The 19,223-nt window shown below is 47.8% G+C and overlaps 1 protein-coding gene across 2 annotated transcripts; it reads left to right on the top strand.

Annotated features, from left to right (window-relative positions):
* Positions 1 to 9,327: 9,327 nt before the first annotated feature.
* On the top strand, positions 9,328 to 17,834 carry LRRC55 (leucine rich repeat containing 55). 2 transcript variants are annotated; one of them, XM_060606683.3, is made up of 3 exons: positions 9,328 to 9,718; positions 10,768 to 12,191; positions 16,118 to 17,834. In XM_060606683.3, exons 2-3 carry the CDS (start codon positions 11,471 to 11,473, stop codon positions 16,351 to 16,353), a joined length of 957 nt encoding a protein of 318 aa, XP_060462666.1. In that variant the 5' UTR covers positions 9,328 to 9,718; positions 10,768 to 11,470; the 3' UTR covers positions 16,354 to 17,834. The 2 variants fall into 2 exon arrangements, with proteins under 2 accessions (XP_060462666.1, XP_060462665.1); XM_060606682.3 differs by having other exon boundaries at positions 10,659 to 12,191.
* Positions 17,835 to 19,223: the final 1,389 nt, after the last annotated feature.

Below are 19,223 nucleotides of genomic sequence, written 5' to 3'. Positions count from 1 at the left end.
GTCTTCCCCTGCCATCGACAGGCTGTGGGAACCGGTGGAAAGCGCTTAAAACCTAGTGCCTGGCACAAAGTAGGTGGTCGGTAAACGTTATCTATGCATTGTCATCCCCAGGAGCAGAGAGCCAGAAAATGACAGAACTACAGCTCTGACCAAGGCCTCTGGCTCTCATTCAGCAGCCCCGGGAGAGAGTGACATGGCGAGGACAAGAAATCAGCAGCGGTGGCCTCGCTGACATGGGCAGGAATAAATCACTCCAGATGTGGCAGCTTCTCTGTGCCTAAAACAAGAGAGAGAAGGTGCACCATTATCCATGTAGACAGGTGAGACAGAGCAAAAGGGTGTGGGTCACAAGAGTGAGCATGACCTCGAGGCAGTTCCAGGGTATTTCCAGCAGGACTTACCAAGAAGCATCCTGTAAGGAGGAATTACTTCCCAGGACCTGCAAAGAAAGCCCCCAGCTTTTCCTGATCCCTGCCTCCCATCTCCTCCTCCTTCAACACTACCACTCTCAATTTCCAGAAAGTCCCAGGGCAGCATCGGGGCTCCCTCCCACCATCCTCTTCCCAGAATCCTAAGGACGCCTGGGCAAAGGTGACCGCCTTAAATGAATGGGCCAGAGCCGTGATTCAAAGTTGGGTGCTGATAATTGGAGCCGCTCTGTGGTCTGGCCGTGGAGTCCAGGGCTGGCTGAAAGCATCTGGACAGCATCAGAGTCACGAAGGGAAGACATGTTAGAAGGACTCAGCCCCAGCAGCTACCCACAAGGGAAAGAAGATGCAGGCAACCAGACAGGAAGGGATCATGCTTTTCAAAATCAACGAGTTTATATTAACCCTATTTTTTTTTTACATTTCTCTACATAGCTATAGAAAAGAGATGGGTAAATTATTAAGAAAGGAGAGCATTTTCTATCTATCAGTCATGAGCAGAGTAATGCCATTCAGTGCTCTATCAAATAAGCTGTAAACAACTGGCTATTTTTATCAGTCATTATGGCAACATTATTTTTATAAACTACGTACATCTTATTGCCCCCTCGATTCATATTCAGAGGACTCGGGAGAAATAATGTTTTCCTTGTTGTTGCCTCCTGGTGCATTAAAACCTATATTTCATAGAATGAAGCAAGTTATCTCACCTGAGAGATGCAAGGCTGTAAAAATCACCTAAGGGGTGAAATCACGCCACAAAATGTTAACAGTAAATAGCTTGTAGAAGCACCAAAAAAAAAAAAAAAAAAAAAAAAAAAAAGCCATCTAATGAAGGTGATAGCTGCAATTAAAAAAAAAAAAAAAAAAAAAAAGCCAATGAGCTTCTAAAGAACACCTGATAAGGTAAAAGAAGGAGGCCAGGACAAATGCACTCAGAGAATGCATGGCTTTCTCAGGGAGGTACCCCACCCCCACCCCATGTTAACACAGAGCCCTGCTTTTCCCTACCTGCCCAATCCTGCGTTCTCCCTTCTACCAACTTTGCATCTTTCTAATCCTTTAAGATCTTTTTTCCCTGTGTCCCCCTCCCCAGGAAGAGACCTTGCCTGTTTTCTTGACTGCCCTATTACCAGCGTTTAGCATGGTACCTGGTGCATAGTAGGGGCTCAAAAAATATTTCATGGCCAACACACAACAAGGTCTCTTTCAGCTAGAACTATAGGTTCACGGCCAGCTGCGTCCACAGTCCCTTCATCACAGGCTGTGTGGATGGAGGCCAAGTAGTCGGTCATCCTTCAGATCATCAAACCTAGGTCACACCTCTTATCTGTTGTGAAATCTCAGGCAAATTACTAACCTCTGCCCCTGTGCCCCTATTTTTCTTCTTGATAGCAGTCATCATCACCCGCCATACATGTGTTTATGTGTGTGTTTATCTCTGTCTCCTGCAAACAGAAAGTGAGCTGGGACTTGTTTTTGTTCACTGCTGAACAGAGAACAGTCAAAATGTGTAACCACCAGCCATCACGGACACCAATCTGAATGGATGTTGGCCCCATATGCCCTACCGGTGCATACTGTGTATACATCAAACGTGGCTATCGTCCAGTTCGTAGGAAAGGGTCTGGAATATAGTAGGTGCTCAGTAAATATGTGTTAGATAAGTGGATGGATTTCAGTCACCCTCTCTGTAAAATGGGACATTATAGCTACGCAGCATATATGGGTTCCTTTCTGGCCCTATGCTGGTCAACTCTGGTCAGCTAAGGAGGCAGTAGGTCCCTTTGTTCTGTCCCCAGTCTCCCTCCCGTCCCAGCAAAGGTAGCCAGACAGCCTCTCTCAATGGGCCCCAAAGCGACAATGCTGCTGTTCTGACCTCCGGCTCTCCTGGGAACTGATGGTAAATTTCCATCTGTTATTGCACCTCTTTATATCCTCTTCTCTCTCTTCTATCAGACTCCAGGAGCCTCTCTTACCATTAGCGCCAGTGGTAAAGAGTAGTGTCCCTAGACAGACATTGAACCAGCATAGGCCGTTTTACCCAGAGAAGATTAATGTGCTCTCAGCAAAGAGGGCCCAACAACAGTTCACAGCTTCAAAGTGAACTCGCTCATTCACGATGCAAACACTTGTGATGTTTTCACGCTCATTATGTATCAGACACCAGGGGAAAACAGTAAACAAAGTACCATACCTGCCCAAAAGGGGCTCAGAGCCCAGCAAGCGAGACAGACCGATAAGCATGTAATTACACTGAGAACTTCCAAGAGAAGGACAGACCCAACAAACTTCAGTTTGTTTTCTCGTTTTAGGAAAACTAATGTTGCGAGAGAAACATCCCTGATAAACACCCAGCGACCCGGGTCCATGTCAGCAGGAACAATTCTGGACCTTGCAGCTGTCTGGGACGTGCAGGGCAGTGACAGTGACTCCAAGATAGATTTGGCCAACAGAATCCTGGGTGCCAAAAGCAGCTACCTCGACTCACCCCTTATTCCCCATCAGTCCTGACCTCCTCTCCACGTTTCCCTGTCCCCAAGGCGGGGAGATGGGAGTGAGGGGCAGAGAGCGGGAGCCAACCGCATTACATATGAACCACACGGCAGATGAACGCGCCTCAGCTTGACGCACGTAATTATGAGATTTTACTCTAGGGGTCCAGGAACCAAGGAGTAGAAAAAAAGTGAAAGCTGGTCACAAGTAAAAAAGTGGGCTGGGATTATTGCCCAAAAACAATTGCTATGATTGGAGCTGTGGTTCCATACTCATCTCCACCAACTTCCTCCTGAAATAATAACAACAGTAGTTAAGGTTTGTGGAGAGCTGATGGTTATGCGACCTGTTTTATGTGAGTCATTTAATTCTTTCAACAATCCTGAGTCAGATATCATTATTGTTGTCATTATTGTTGTTGTCCCGTAGCCCTTGTTGTAACCACTGTGTTACACGGGCTCTCAGGCTGAATCGAGAAATTTTAAAAGAGTGAAAAAGGCATTCAACTTAATGCCTTAATTTAATTTATATAATTAAACTAATTATAACAGTAATAATAGTAATAAAAACTAATAAGAATGGTAATGGCTCTTCACAGAGCTTCTAGAAAGGACCAAGAATTGTGCCAGGTTCTACCCGTATTGCCTCTTTCAAACCTCCTGGGAGCCCTGTGAGGTACGTACTGAAATCACACCCATTTTAGAGATGAGAACACTGAGCACGGTAAGGATAAGTGACACAGCTAACGACTGGTTCAGGATGAGTTAGAAGTTAGCAATCCAACTATGAGCTAAGGGTTGCTCTGCTTTATTCAGTTAACATGATTCTTCATGCTTCCCAGGCAGCCACAGTACCCATCCGGGTGCCACGATTAACAATGTTCTCCTTGGCATTTCCTTTATATGAATATGGTGTTCGCTTAGCACCCTCTGTTGCTGGCCATTCGCATTATTTCCTTCTTTTTCCTTATCATAAATATTCCTGCCCTGAATATTTTTGCATGAACTAATTTCTTACTCATTACTAGGTCAAAGGGGCAAGCAGTTTCGGAAGTGGGTCCGAGCCGGTTCCCAGCGTCTGCAGTAAATGCGCACGTATCTGGCTCCTCCATACCCAACATGTGGAATTTCACAGATGTTTTTTACTGTTACTGGGTTAACGTGGTATCACAAAGTAGATTTTATTGCTCTGCATTTACTGTCTAGTGAGACCATGCATTTTTCCACACGACATAACAAACTTACCACAGACTGATTGGCTGAGAACAACACTCATGTATTAGTCTATGGCTCGGTATAGTCCTGGCATAGTCCCGGCACAGCGCGGCTGGGCTGTCGACCCAGCGTATTTCGAGAGGCTGAAATCGACTCATTGGCCAGCTGCATTGTCATCCGGATCCCCAGGCCATCTTGCAAATTCATTGGCAGAACCACATCCTTGCAGATTCTTTGCTGGCTGTTGGCCAAGGATCAGACTCAACAACCAGAGGGCTCTCGGGCCCTTCTTATCTGCCCCCCAACCCATTCTCGGGGCTGGCAATGGACAATATCTCTTCTAAGGGTTCGCCTGATCAGGTGGCACCAACCTGGGTAATCTCCCTTTTGATTAACACAAAGTCAACTGACTATGGGGATAGTCATGGGAGCGATATCTCATCATAGTCACAGATTTGGCTGAAACTCAAGGGGAAGGGAGTAAATGAGGTGTCCACACCAGGGAATAGGACTCTTGAGGGCCATCTCAGTGACCTGTTGCTGTAACAAATTACCACAAATTTAGTGGCTCAAAACAACTCTATTACCTTACAGTTCTGGATGTCACAAGCCTAGAATAGGGCACCAGGGTTATATTCCTTCGGAGGCTCTAGGAGAGAATCTTGCTTTTTCTGGCTGCTAGAGGCTGTCTGCATTCCTTGACTTTTGGCCCCTTCTTCCATCTTCAGGGTCAGCAGGTAGCATCTTCAACCCCTGCCTCCCCCATTCTCCTTCTCTGACTCTCCTACCTCTCTTTCCCTTTGAAGGATCTTTGTTTTTATATTAGACCCACTTGTTGATCTAGGATAATGTCATCTCAAGATCCTTAATCTAATCACATCCACAAAGTCTTTTTTGCCTTATAAGGTGACATATTCACAGGTTTCAGGGATTAGAATAAAAACATCTTTGAGGGTCATTATTCGACCTACCACGAGGGCCATTTTAGGACCTTGTCTACCAAGGCATTTTGGGTTTTGTTCTGTTTTGGTTTTTACTGAGGTATAATTAACATCTACAACACTTTATTTTCTGTATTTGCATCAGAGGAATTTATGTATTCTATCAATTTCAAAATGTATCCGTAACATTTCTTAACATACTTTGCATAGATTATTTTAAATCACTTATGTCTAAAATCTGGTTTTTCATTGAGTTTCTTTCCTTTCTAATTTTGTTCTGTCATTTTTTTTTTTTTTTTTTTTTTTTGTTCAAGGAAATCTTGTTGTTTTTCAATGCTGTGTGTTTGTCAGAAGCCATCTTGTTGCAAATGACATTCTCTGTTTCCTTGACACAGAAAGACATCTTCCCTCCATAGTGGGAGAAACGTGCTATTCTGTTCTCTCCCTGATTTGCATTTTGTTATTGTTTGTTTCTCTCTTTAATTCTTTGGGCCATTTGGAACTTCTACATGTAGGAAAGTGAAGTATGGCTTTAATGTCTCAACAACACTTCTTACTCGGAGACGACTTTCAACACTGTGGTTTTGTTTCTCATTTTTCTTTTCTCTATTCTGATAGAATCACTTCCTCAAAGGATAGTGTAGCCCAAGGTCCTTTTCCGAAGCACAAACATTGGGTAATGCCGTTGGCCAGTTTTCAGTTTGCAACCTATGTTTTTATAATGTTTGTTTATTTATTTCGAGAGAGAGAGAGCAAGCCAGGGAGGAGCGGGTTGCGGGGGGAGGGGAGAGATCGCAAGCAGGCTCCATGCTGTCAGCATAGAGCTGGATGCGGGGCTCGAACCCAGGAACTGTGAGATCAGGACCTGAGCTTAAACCGAGAGTCAGACACTTAACTAACTGAGCCACCCAGGTGCTCCCCGTTTGCAACATAGGTTTTAATCTTTTAGTTAGGAAAGCCACCGCTTCCACTCCTCAGCTTTGCCCATCATCATTATTGTCTTCATTAACATCATCTGTGCATTCCTGTTCCTTTTTCCCCGATGGTTTCTACCACCGGTTCACCAGATTCTGCTAAATACTTCACTAAATTATTATGCCATAAAACGCAAAGTCATCTTTCCTATTTTAAGCCTTCCCAGTAACTAGAGAGATTAACTTTCCATTCCTTTCTGTATCTTCACTCTCTTGAAGTTTCATAATTGTCCCTGAACAAATTTCTTGGGTGGTAGATTGCGTTTATTTTCACGTATTTAAAGGTTTTCTGTCATCATCTCCACTCATTCGCTATGTGTGTCAAGAAATCATAATTAGGAAAATGATTTTTCGACTCATTTGTGTCTACAACTCTAAGATTAATTTCTGCGTATTTTCCCAGTAGAGTAAATCCTTGACATTCCTGATTGAACAGTCACGGTTTCAATAACTTGCAAGAGGCCAGGAAAGGCCATGGTATGTAATAATTTATCATTTTGCTGGGGCTCAAAATTGAGTCTCTCCTGCTGTAAGGCTGCTGTGCAAGAGAAAGTCACTCTGCTAAAAGAAGCCGGGCACTCTGCATAAGAGTGGTACTGGGTGTGATACATCCTTCCCCCTTCCCCAGTCCTTTCCCTTCGGCGGGTCATCATGAATATTTGCACATTAAAGGCCCTGAGAAATCTGGCAATAAATAAATCTGTTTCATTTTGTTTAATGAAAGAAATGTTTCATGCTCTCAACTTATGTGAGAATAAACTTTTTTGTCATGGCACACAGCGTACCATGAGACACGAGTTTGGGATACAATGCTTTAATACTCAACATAAAATGATTCATTTTAAAGGTGTCTGCTCTCATTTAATCTCTCTCTCTCTCTCTCTCTCTTTTTTTTTTTTTTTTTTTTTTTTTTTTTTTTTTTTTGTACAGAAGACTTTCTATGCAATGGTCAGTGAGGGTTTTCTGATCCTGCCCCAGAATACATTCAAATCACGTGCAGGTGTGGTATTTTCCATCCTCCGTTTCCCACTTTTGTTCAATTTGTTTTCCCTGCTGCCTAACAATTCCAGCAATTTTATACTCCGCCATGTGTTTTATTTTATTTGTTCACTTAACAAACACGTCTGTAGTGCTCACTGTGTCTATTCTAAGTACTTTATTAATAAAGACTCCTCTACCATAAAACAACCCCATGAGTTAGACGCCATGATTGTTATTATCCCAATGGTACAGGCCAGAAAACTGGAGTATCAAATGATGACAAGGCATTCTCGTGTACTTATTTTTTAAGAACACTCTCACAAGTACTTTCCTTTACTCATAATAGTGGTTTTATTATAAATAAATTTCAAATTATGTAAAGGAAGAAAACCTCCATTCTTTGTGATTTGTTTTTTAATGTGCCTTTAGTCAACACTAAATATTGAAATGTTCTGATTGGGTGGCTCAGTCAGTTGAGCATCCTACTTCAGCTCAGGTCATGATCTCACGGCTCGTGGGGTTTGATCCCCGCGTTGGTCTCTGTGCTGACAGCTCAGAGCCAGGAGCCTGCTTCGGATTCATTCGGTGTCTCCCTCTCTCTCTGCCCTTCCCCCACTTGTGCTCTCTCTCTCTCTCTCTCTCTCTCTCAAAAATAAATAAGCAAACATTTAAGAGAAAAAAGAAATGTCATGATTACCTTTCTTCGTCTCTACTGAAATAATTATGTTTTCTATCAGTTTTCACTTAATGTTGATGCTAACTTTGCTTGACTGAGGCCAACAGTCCTTGTTTATAATGGATTACTTGTCTCAATGTGCTGTTCTGTCTTGTGCATTAAGATTAACATTTTATTTCTAAGCTCATAATGAGTTGAAGGACTCTTCCCTTCTTTAAGCAAGGGGGAAATACAAATCATATTTACCTCAGCCGATTCAATATATAAATATTAATGAAGTCGCTACCATGCTACTCTGCACTGTAGAACATAAAAGATTCAAAATGAGTATAATATGAGGACGAGGCTTAGCAGCAGAACTTCTAAGACCACAAGGCAAAGAGAATCATGTTGGAGAAGACAATGATTTTGAGGATTTTGTACATGCTTAGGATCTGTGCAACTTAACACATGTTTTCTGTTCCTCAATTTTGGGTTCCCCCAAAGACTTAAGATATTGCTTAAACAGAAGAGGTCCCAGATCAACTGCGTGAACACACAGGACTACGATGCCCTCTGCGATGGAAAAGGCTTCATCCGCCTTACTGACAGCTATATGCCCACCATGTACCCAAGTGCCAGGCACACGGTCGGTGCTCAACAAATAATTATTAAAATGAAGAAATAAGCCAGCTCGTTGACCATAGCAACTGGTCAAGCTGCTTTTTCAAATGCAGGTCAGCTGGAGATTTGTTCAATGAGATGTTTGTTGCAAAGTCTTCACCCTCCCTGTGAGGTCAGTCTATGGGGGGGAGGGACAGGGAGCTTGGAGATACGGAAACCGGAGGGCAAACAGGGTCCTTGGGACCTGGAGAAAGAGGTCAAGACCATGAGGTTTTCTGGCAGCTTCCACACTCCTAGAAACAGAGCTGAGTGTATCTGCGGCCCCAGGTACCCGACCTGGACCTGTCACTTTGCCCTTTGCCACCCAAAACTCTCTGAGCTTGTGGGGTCAGTAATGAGACAATGAACAAACACAGAGAAGGTCTCACCTTCTGTAATTGTCCCTGACAAGCCCTGAGCCAGTCCAGCCACCTGATACCTGGTGACCAAAATATCTTCAGCCCCAGGGAGACAGATGCTACATAGGGACTGAATAGATACATCCCATCAAGTGAGCAAACTTGTCACATGCACTTCTCTTCTTTCCTTCCATCCTTCTTCATGTCTTCATTGCCTTCCCCAGCTTCTCCCCCCTCCCCTCCAGAAGTTCCTTTCTCCATTCCAACCCCTCTCTATTTTCCCTTCTGGGCCCGATGCCAAATGCCCATAAGCAACCCCTCCCCCAACTCACGTTCTAGACCCTTGCTTTGCCCCTACTCCAACCTCTCCCACAGGGCCCTTTTGCCCTCTCTCCGGTGCCTGCCCCCTCTGCCTTCCTCCCTGCCCTGCCCCTGCCCCCTCCCCCTATGTCTCCCTTGCCCTGTCGCTGGGACCCAGGAGGTGGCTGTGGATTCTGCCACTGCCTCATTCTCTTCTCTCTCTTCTTGGTGGGGTCCATAGCCAGCTCTCCTGTTGCTCAGAGATGTGGAGGCAGTTGCTAAGAGACAGCGAAACGTCAGTACCTGGCCCTCGAGGAAAAAAGGGAGCGAAAAAGGGAGAGAGGAGGGGGAGAGAGGAAAGGAAGGCGGAGGGAGGGGAAGACCTGGCGGAAGCCACATACCCCAGCAGCCTCAGCACCAGCTGAGTTTCGGGAAGAAGCATTCAGAGGATTCTGTGAACTTTCTTCTAAGCATCCTCTCTCAGATTCCCCATTTGAGTAAAAGAAGGGGACAGGCCAGGCACCAGGAGCACAGGACAGGAAACCACAGAGGATGCTGCCCCGGGATCCAGGAGCCATGGAGAACGAGAAGCCGGGGGAGGGGAAGTGCCGGGGAGGCAATCTGTTCTGAAGCAGCAAGCGGGATTCCAGGATGAGGGAGGGAGACCCACGTCTGCTGCAGATTGATGGCTGTGTCCTTGGAACAGAGTAAGTGGGCTCCTGAGGGCCTATGGGAGTGCAAGGGGGGACCTTGGGGTTCAGAAAAATGGGTCTGGATAAAGGAGCTGGGTGATTTCCCGGTGGGCGGGATTGAGGCTAGAAGTGCTGGGAGGGGAGGCATTGCCGGACCGAGGGGGTTAGGGAGGACAAGTGAGGACAGCCAGGGGCCACGGAGGATGCGGGGGGCCACAGGGGATGCGGTGGATGGCAGAGCTGAGACACCGGGTATATCATCGCTCTCTCTGCCTGACCAAATGTGGATGTGGGCTCACGCTGGGGAACAGAGAGCAGAGTGGGGTGCTTGTAGAAAGGGGGCTGGGATTAGGGGTGTGCAGGAGGGTGGAACACAGGGGGCGGGGGGGGCGGACTGGAAAGGGGGTTCTGCAGTGCGTGTGCAGAAGGCAGTTGGACAGAAAACTGGGAGGTGTGAGCACAGGGCAGGGCAAAATCTGGGGAGATCACAGGAGAACAATGTGTGTGTGTGTGTGTGTGTGTGTGTGTGTGTGTGTGTGTGAATGAGAGAGAGAGAGAGAGAGAGAGAGAGAGAGAGGAGGGAGAAGGTAAGGGAGGGAGAGGGTGAGAGAGAGGGGGGGGGAGTGCTAACCCTGTTTGAAAGGGGTATGCAAACAGCCAGCCTGGCTGTGTGCCTGTTTTAGGGAGTTGCCCAGGGGTGGGGTGTTTGGTGCTGGGGGGCGAGGCTGGGAGGAGAAGCGAATGCATCTAGCCCAGGACAGAACCCCGGGAGGAGGACAGGCAACCACAGTGTGAGGGTGGGGTCTGAGCCCAGCGCTGCCCACACCTGACACACAGCATGCAGAGAAAATGCTGTGGCTGGTGGCAGAGAAGAAGGGGGCCAGGGAACCTAGGAAGGACAGTAGGGAGGCGAGGGCACTGGAGATCTCTGCCTGAGTGCTTTCCTTGTTGACAGAAGGAATTCTGCCCCCGCCTGCTGAACGCAGAGCTGGGGTGGGAGAGAGGCACTGGCCGGGGAGAAGTCGCCAAAGCGGTCCTAGCTGATCTCCATCCTGCTTCTCCAGGACACATGGCTCTTTCCAGCCTTGGCAGCCGGCAGTGGGTGTCACTCAAGGTCCTCCCCAACCTGGGGGAAGAAGAGCCTCCTTGGGGATTTCAGTAGATTCTGAGGCTGACGACTCGGGCTTTCAGGAGGCCCATGGAGACCCACTCTGCCCCAGGCTCCCTTCCCAAAACACCCACCCCAGGACCCCCTTGGACTCGAACCCCCTGGGCCACCAGAAGAAATGGCTTCTGAGACCTCAAATGCCGGAGACCCACATGCAGCCCTGGCCTCCTAATCAGTCCCAGACTCGGGACGGGGCTCCGGGTTTTTAGATGTGCCAGGACCTTCAACAGGCACAATCTATGTCCTTCACCCCCTCCACCACCTGTCCAACATAATACAAGACAGGAAGCAGCCAGGGGTCATGGGTGAGAGGAACACAGACCCACAGGGACCCTTCCAGGACCTGCTAGCAGCTGGTCCAGCCCTAGCCTCAGTCCCTCACTCTCTCAAGCGTTGATCATCTTTTCAGACCCTGTAGGACCTCGGCTGGATTTATTGCCCCCTCGGCTCCAAAGGGGACTTCCTGTGGATCTCACCTAGGGAGCCCTCTGGTGCTCAGAGGCTCAAGGCTTGAGCCATGATACCACGTGCCCAGAAGCCCCACCTTCCGGGGCCCTGGCCCTGATGTAGCTGTTTTCGGAGCCACCGACTCTTGATTCATGAACACAGCCCCGGCCCCAGTGGGCTCCCTTCAGCAGGGCGGTTGCCAGCTGCCTAAGATGGGTGACACCTGGTCCCAGCTGCCCTGGCCTGGGCCCCCCCACCCAGCTGTGCTGCTGGTCTCCCTCCTCTTGGCAGCCGGGGCCATGCGCTCGGAGGCCGGCGCTAGCTGCCCGGTCCTCTGTACATGCCATAACCAGGTGGTGGATTGCAGCAGCCAACGGCTGTTCTCCGTGCCCCCAGACCTGCCGATGGACACTCGCAACCTCAGCCTGGCCCACAACCGCATCACGGCCGTGCCGCCCGGCTACCTCACGTGCTACATGGAGCTCCGGGTGTTGGATCTGCGTAACAACTCCTTGGTGGAGCTGCCCCCGGGCCTCTTCCTCCACGCCAAGCGCTTGGCACACCTGGATCTGAGCTACAACAACCTCAGCCACGTGCCGGCCGACATGTTCCAAGAAGCCCACGGCCTCGTGCACATCGACCTGAGCCACAACCCGTGGCTGCGCAGGGTGCACCCCCAAGCCTTCCAGGGCCTGGTGCAGCTCCGAGACCTGGACCTCAGCTACGGGGGCCTGGCCTTCCTCAGTCTCGAGGCCCTGGAGGGCCTGCCGGGGCTGGTGACCCTGCAGATCGGCGGCAACCCCTGGGTGTGCGGCTGCACCATGGAGCCCTTGTTGAAGTGGCTGCGGAACCGGATCCAGCGCTGCACGGCGGGTAAGGCGGGAGGGCGGGACTGGGCAGCCACGGGCACAGAGGGGCTTGCCTCCCTGCCAGCAAAGGATCCAAAGAACAGGGAGGGACTGACAGCTCTTAGCACCCGGTGCGTGCCCTGGTCTGGGCTGGCCTCTGTGCACACCAGCCCTGTCCCCCCACAAGTATCATCCGTTGAGTCCTTGCCCTGCTTGCTGGTGCCGTTCGCCAGTGAAACACACACCACCCTTGCATCTGCGGCACTTGGGACCTGCGGAGGCAGACAGATAGTAAACGAGAGTGTGCTGAGCTTTCACCGTGACCTGAGAACTTGGCACGCATTACCTCTCCCCATTTTGGTGACTCCCATTTTGCAGGTGAAGAAACTGAGCTCTAGAACAATGAAAAGACTTGCCCGGGGTTGCTCATTTAGAAAGTAGCAGGGTCGTGGGTAAAACCCAAGTTTATTTGACTTTTAAGCCCTGTTCTACTCTACCAGTCTGCTTTTTAAAGTATTCCAAGTGCTGGAAAAACTCAAAGAAACAGAAACAGGCAAACACTCTTTATTTTAGTACTTACTATCTGCCAGGACTTACTCTTATGCTTTATCCTAAACATATGTCATATTTAGCTCATCTCATCCTCAGAAGAACCATGATGAGATCCCTACACACGCTGTTCTATAGAGAAGGAAACCAAGGCGCAGAGAGGTTCAGTAACTTGCCCAAAGCCACACAGCTGCTAAGTGTTGGAGTCAGCATTCAAACTCTGGCAGTCTGGCCGCCTTCTGGCTATATCCTGAAGAGTCAGGTCCAAAGCTAACAGGAAAAGTCGGGGCCTGAGTTCTGGGCTGGCCAAAGGGCCTTAGCAGAGCTCTGCAAGGTTAAGGCATGGGGTGGGAGCTGAGAAGAAAAATGGATTTGGCAACTTAACCAATCAATCCCAATTGGGGGTGCACTGGGGACCGATGGAGACTGAATCACAGAGGTTGGATGGGCCCTGACCTCACCTGGAGGCAGGCAGTGCTCAGATGCGGCCCCCCGTCACCGGCTCTCTTGTGTGGCAGCACTGAGCCTTGGCATCAGCCCCCCTGCAGTAGAATGACGGGAAATAGCCGGGGGCACCATCTCAGGGGCTTTCCCAGAGCCTGGCTCAGCATGTGTTCCAAAAGAACGATGCTGAATGAGGTAGGAGGGAGAGGAAGACTGAGTGGGGAGCCCAGGACCAAAATAGTTTGGGGGAGGGGTGTGGGTCACGATTCCACTGTTTCTACACAGTTGTGGGAGGAAGTTCTCCGGGACCAAAATAGCTGGGGATGGAGATGGGGCAATGCTAGGGGGCACGAGGGGGAGGCTGCCTAGAGCCATCTCCCCACCTGCTCGCCCCTTGAAGGCTGCAAGCTGTCCCCTCTTTCCTGTGTACTAAGGACAGAAAGGGCACCCTGGAGCACATCTGCCACCACATGCATCTTCCACCTCCTGTGATCTCTGAGGCCCCTGCTCCCCTTCAGAAGAAGCACAGCCTCCTGGGGAGCAGGAGAGAGGTCCAAGATCCCATTTGGGCAGACTCATGACAGTGCTGATGAGGAACCCCAGCCCCAGAGAGGGAAAGTAACTGTCCATTGGCCACTAGGTTCCCCACTCTCCACCGAACAAGCTCTTCAGCACATCACATCCTCCAGGATATTTCCTCTTGGGCGCAAAGAACTTGCCAGCATAGGGAGGACCAGGCAATCATCTTCCTTTTGTCTTCTTTTTCTTCTCTACAATCATCCACGGTTTTTGGACAAATCCCAACAGAGAGGGACAGAAGGGTGCCCTTGGGATATACTCAACCTCAAAACTGGCCCCTTGAATTACCAGAGGGCTTTATCAGCCCTCAGCGTCCCATCCTGAACTCCCCCGGGGTCCTGCCAGTTGTCCTCAGAGCCTCCTCTGCAGGGTCCATACCAATTGCCTTCAGTTTCCCCCACATTCCCTGACTTCACATTGTCTTGCCACCACCCCAGTCATGCACACAATAGACTTTGGAGTTATGCATCTTCTGGTTCTAAGAGGATAGCCCTTAATGGTTAACTTCAGATGCCATCTTGTCCTGAGCAGGGTCTGGAGTGCTGTGCATGTGGCCAACAGGGACCCCTCCACGTGCACTGCAGATTGCATCTTCTCCCCCAAACTGACTCCTCATTTCTAAGGAGAATGATGTTAATCAGTTTCTCAAAAGGGGCAATCCAAATCCATCATTTTATTCTTTGCCCTCAAAAACTACAGGATGAATAAGCGTTTATGTACCACCTAATTTAGAAAACTTCTGCATATTGACTCTTAGACAATTTAGGTTGAATTATCCCCTTCTTATGGAGGGAGAGCACAGGAGCCAGAAAGGCAAAAAAACAAAAACAAAAACAAAAAAGCAAAAAAACGACTTGCCCAAGGTGAGAGCTTGGTTAATACTTATACCCTGAGCAAAGGGTTGATGGCCTGCTACAAAGCTGGTGCCTGGCAATGCAGGACAGAGCTTCCAACTGCACACCACTCTTACTTCCAAGGCAGAGTAAAATGAAACCATTGACAACCATGTGTTTGCACAAGTGACCCTGGAAGGGTGAGGTGGGACCATCAGTGATGGAGAGAAAAGTAATCCCATTGAAGGAGAAGCTTCTCCTACAGAAGACTATCTAAAGAATATGACCCTCACTGACCTGTCCAGGGAGACCAGCCTAGGATACTAACAAAAGCACATGTTTACATAGTGCTTATTATCCGCCAAGGATATATTATTTATATATGTTAACTCACTGAGACCTCACTACAATCCTATGTTACAGATAGCATCATTATCGTTATTTTACAGATGAAGAAAGCAAGACACAGAGGGGTTAAGTAATTCACACACAGTCACACTCACACAACTAGTGTGGGGTAGAGAGGGGATTTGAACCCAGATCAATATTTCCAGAGTCCATACTCATAACCCTATACTCTACATCCCTGGAAAGCCACATGGGATAGTAGAAAGACCCAATGCTTTCAAGTTGGACAGAGTCATTCATCCACACATCCACTTAACAAAGTTTCATTGAGCACTTACAGGGACAGGACCCTGTTCAGTGACTAGGAACACCATGGGAAGAACTTATATTCACGGAGGAGGAGACAGATAATAAAGAAACAGTGAGACAAGATAAATACAATGGAGAAAAAGTAAGAAGAGCAGGAAAGTAGAGAAAGCCCAGAGAGAGGTGGTATGGAGTTACTATGTTATATAGAATCATAAAGGAAAGGCTCATTAGTAAGGTGATACTTGAACAAAATCCCAAAGGAATAAGGGACTGAGCTGTGCCAAGATTCAGGGGAGAAGCACTCCCACACAGGACAAATGCAAAGGCACACCCTCTCCACCCTGAAAAGGGATGTACTCAGGGTGATGGAAGAATGATCAAAATGTGTGTGTGGATGGAGCAAAGTGAACAAGGAGCAGAGGGAAAGAAGAGTCCTTGTAGCTCACAGTGAGGAACTTGGCTTTCATTCCATGGGAATATAAGAAGTCAGGGGACGGTTTCAAGAACAGAGTAGTACATGATAGGACTTCGGGTGTCAAAGATACTCAGCCAACTGCATCAAGATGGTTTAAAGGCAGAAGCCCAGAAACTAGTTAGGAAGCTACTGTAAGAGATGAAAATGTCACAAGACAGCGGTAGATCTACCATCAGTAGTGACTATTGGACTTCAGGCAAGTGACTAAACTCTCTGAGCAGTGATCTCCACAACTTTAAAAACAGGTATAAAATATTTGATTCAAGGGTTGTTGAGGAGAGTAAAGAAGGTAAGTAAAATGTTTGACACATAGAAACTCAATAAAAGGACTCAACTTCTCTTGGGGGGAGGGGGGTGGTGGGAGACTCTCCATTCCACTCACTCTCCTCATCTTTCCTGGGTTCTGTGTTGCAGATTCTCAACTGGCTGAGTGCCGGGGGCCCCCTGAAGTTGAGGGTGCCCCACTCTTCTCCCTCACTGAGGAGAGCTTCAAGGCCTGCCACCTGACTCTGACCCTGGATGATTATCTCTTCATTGCATTTGTGGGCTTCGTGGTCTCCATTGCCTCCGTGGTCACCAACTTCCTCCTGGGCATCACAGCCAACTGCTGCCACCGTTGGAGCAAAGCCAGTGAAGAGGAAGAGATTTGACGTGGGTGCCTAACATCTCTCATGCTGCTGGCCACCACTGCTTCTGACCACTGGACACTGCTCACTCTGGCTCCACGGTACCCTGGCCACTTCATGACCCAAGCAAGGTCAGGAAACCACCTTTGTGCGAGCCTCAACTGTGGGCCAGACACTGTGCCAAATGGAAATGTCAGATGACTCTAACCTAGCCCCTGCCCTCTAGGCTCTTACCTCTAATAGAAGAGAGAGATTCAAAAACTATTCCCTATAAGACAATTTGTCAGCACTCTGAGCACATAGTTCTGAAAGCCCAGAGGAGGGATCATCAATTGTGCCTAGGAAAGTCTAAGAGAATTACAAGAATGGAGGCAATTTGCAAACAGAGTTATCAAAAAATGTCTGCTTTGTCAAGTAGACAAAGAAAGGGGGACATAAGCAAATGATGGAGGCCAAAATATGCATGGTGTGTTGAGAACAGTGACCAATCCCCGTGACTTAAGTGTATAGAGCAGACGCGGCACAGGACCAAAACTTCCCTCTGACACCCAATCTTTCCGCTCCTGGAGTTGCCCAACACTGCCTCCTGAAGAAGGGAATACCCCATGCCAGCCTCCTAGGTCTCCTGCCAGGAGCTACGAGGTGAGACCACCTCATATTTGACTGCCTCCCAAACTAAGTCCACCAAATGCAGCCTGCAAGTGAGGTCCCATGTACCGAGCTGAGGGTGGACACTTTCGGTGTCCTTTCTCCTACCCTTGTCTCCTGCCTCTCACTTGAGCTTCAGCTTCAGAAGAGGAAAGCAGGAGGTCCAGCAATTGGGTAGCAAGAGTCTTGGCACCCCGGAACTCCTAATCTTGTGACTGTTCTTGCCACGGTGCTCCCACCAAAGGATCTCATCAAGAAAGTGCACTGTAGCACGAGGGTAGCCAGGACTGAAGGAATAGAAGGCCACCACAGTTGTGACCGTAGGAGGATTTGCTCTTTCTTCTGAGCAATTCACCCATTTAAGCATCAGGGTATGAGAGCTATTAATTAATTACCAAGCAGTTGCCAGTGTCGGGCACTGTGATAAGCTCTCTCCACAGACAATTCATTTTAATGCATACAACAATCTTCTGAGGTAAGCATTGTCGTTCCCATTGTACAGATGAGGAAATAAAGGTTCAGAGAGCATTCAAAGTCACATGTTGCTTAACAAGCAAAATAAAGTCTGTGTTCTTTCTACCCAATCCAAGCTGAGGAACATCACAGTTCCCTCTGAAGTTATATAAGTTTAAATTCGAGTAGTGCTGATGAATAAGTGCTCCCAACAAGGGCCAGGCACTCTTCGGGGCACTTTTAAATTTATTGACTTATTTATCTCAATTCTCACAGCAACACTGCCTGGTGGTTTTTATTATTCCCATTTTATAGATGAATTAAGTGTAGAGAAATGAGTATCTTACCCAAACTTATCCGGGTACACTCTAGAAGGAAGGTGATAGGCAGCTCTATTCAGGGAAACTGTCTAATCAGTCTGTCAAAAATCAAGTAACTTGATGTGTGAAGCTCTATTATCACCATTGTTGCCGTCATCTCCAACTTTGCCATCAGCTTCGTCGGCTTCCACCCTGTTTTTGTTCAGCACTGGACAGCTCCTAAAATGCTGTGGCGTCATTCTTGACTTTTCACAACCCATTACTCCTATTTTACATATTGGAAAATAGAGACTCAAGAGCAGATGTGACTTGCAAAAGCAGTAAAGCTGGGACTCAACTCCAACTCGGTTCTCTCTTCAGCTTTCCCAGGTGTTTGGGAAAGAGAATGCCCAGGATGGCTGGGTAGTAGGGCCCTCGGATTCAGCAGCCATGAACGTCCAGTATGTCAGCTAAATAAAAGGTAGTAAAACCCAGCTCCTTCACAGATTTAGATGTTCTCACAGTAGAGCAATTTGAGCCTCTGAAACACAGGAGCAGCACAAATAGCACATGAATAGGAGTCATCTGCCTTGCAACGTGCAAATAACACATTAGAACTGGTGGCCTTGGTGGAAATCATGCAAAAAAGAAGTTCTTTGGGAAACGAGAGATGAAGCTGTGCTAACCCCTCCTACTCAAGCCTTGCTGTGTTGTGTTGCAAGAGATACAATGGTTGCAGGAGAGATGGGGTGAGAACCTCAGCAGGACAGAGGAGGACATTAAGGCACAGTCCAGCATGTTGGTAAGGCTGGCCAGGATGAAGGTTAAAAACAGGGGCTTTCTACCTAGCCCTCAGCTCCAACAATTTTACATCGTCCCATCCTCCTAGGAAAGGAATAAAGAGAAATAATATGTCATCTTCCAAGAAGTCTTCCCTTACTCATGCTTCCTTGAGCTAGTCAACCAAAAGAGCACCCAGAAACTTTGCTGGACCTGGGGTACTTGAACCTCGTGTCTCACAACATCTGAGCAAGGCCCCCACTCCTGTGACATCTGGAGCAGAACTGTGCCTGCTCTCTTCTTCCACTATGCCCAAGGACAGATGGACTGGGGCTGCTCTTTACCAATCAAGCTAGTAGCCTAATGTACTTGGGGTGAAACTTTTAAAATAATAGTCTTGACACAAATAGTTAAACCTCCCATAGAGGGGCACCATATACATCTATTATAATCTCCTAGAGACTCTTATTTGCTGAAATATAGTTAATATATTTTAAGATATGTACCTTTTTTGCATAGAACTAGAACCAAACAAGATTCCAAATGCCCCTTGAATTCAAATGTCCTTTCTAATGAGATTATTTGGTCCCCGTTAATGGCACACCTTTCTGAGTAGGATACATGGCTTTTAAAGAACAGATTCCTCTCCAGCTACTAGAAGGTCCCCAGTTAACTAAAGCACAATGATAAAACTCCCCTACCGCCAAGGAATTC

The sequence above is a fragment of the Panthera onca genome, chromosome D1 (assembly GCF_046562875.1).
Source record: "Panthera onca isolate mPanOnc1 chromosome D1, mPanOnc1 haplotype 2, whole genome shotgun sequence".
In the NCBI taxonomy this organism is placed as follows: Eukaryota; Metazoa; Chordata; class Mammalia; order Carnivora; family Felidae; genus Panthera; species Panthera onca.
The sequence above is the reverse complement of the archived record's forward strand: the minus strand, read 5'-3'. Positions and strand labels throughout refer to the sequence as shown.

Coding starts and splice junctions, on each gene's coding strand:
- LRRC55 (XM_060606683.3), top strand. CDS start 11,471: ATGAACACAGCCCCGGCCCCAGTGGGCTCCCTTCAGCAGGGCGGTTGC. Junction 12,192..16,117: donor GATCCAGCGCTGCACGGCGG/GTAAGGCGGGAG, acceptor TCTGTGTTGCAG/ATTCTCAACTGGCTGAGTGC.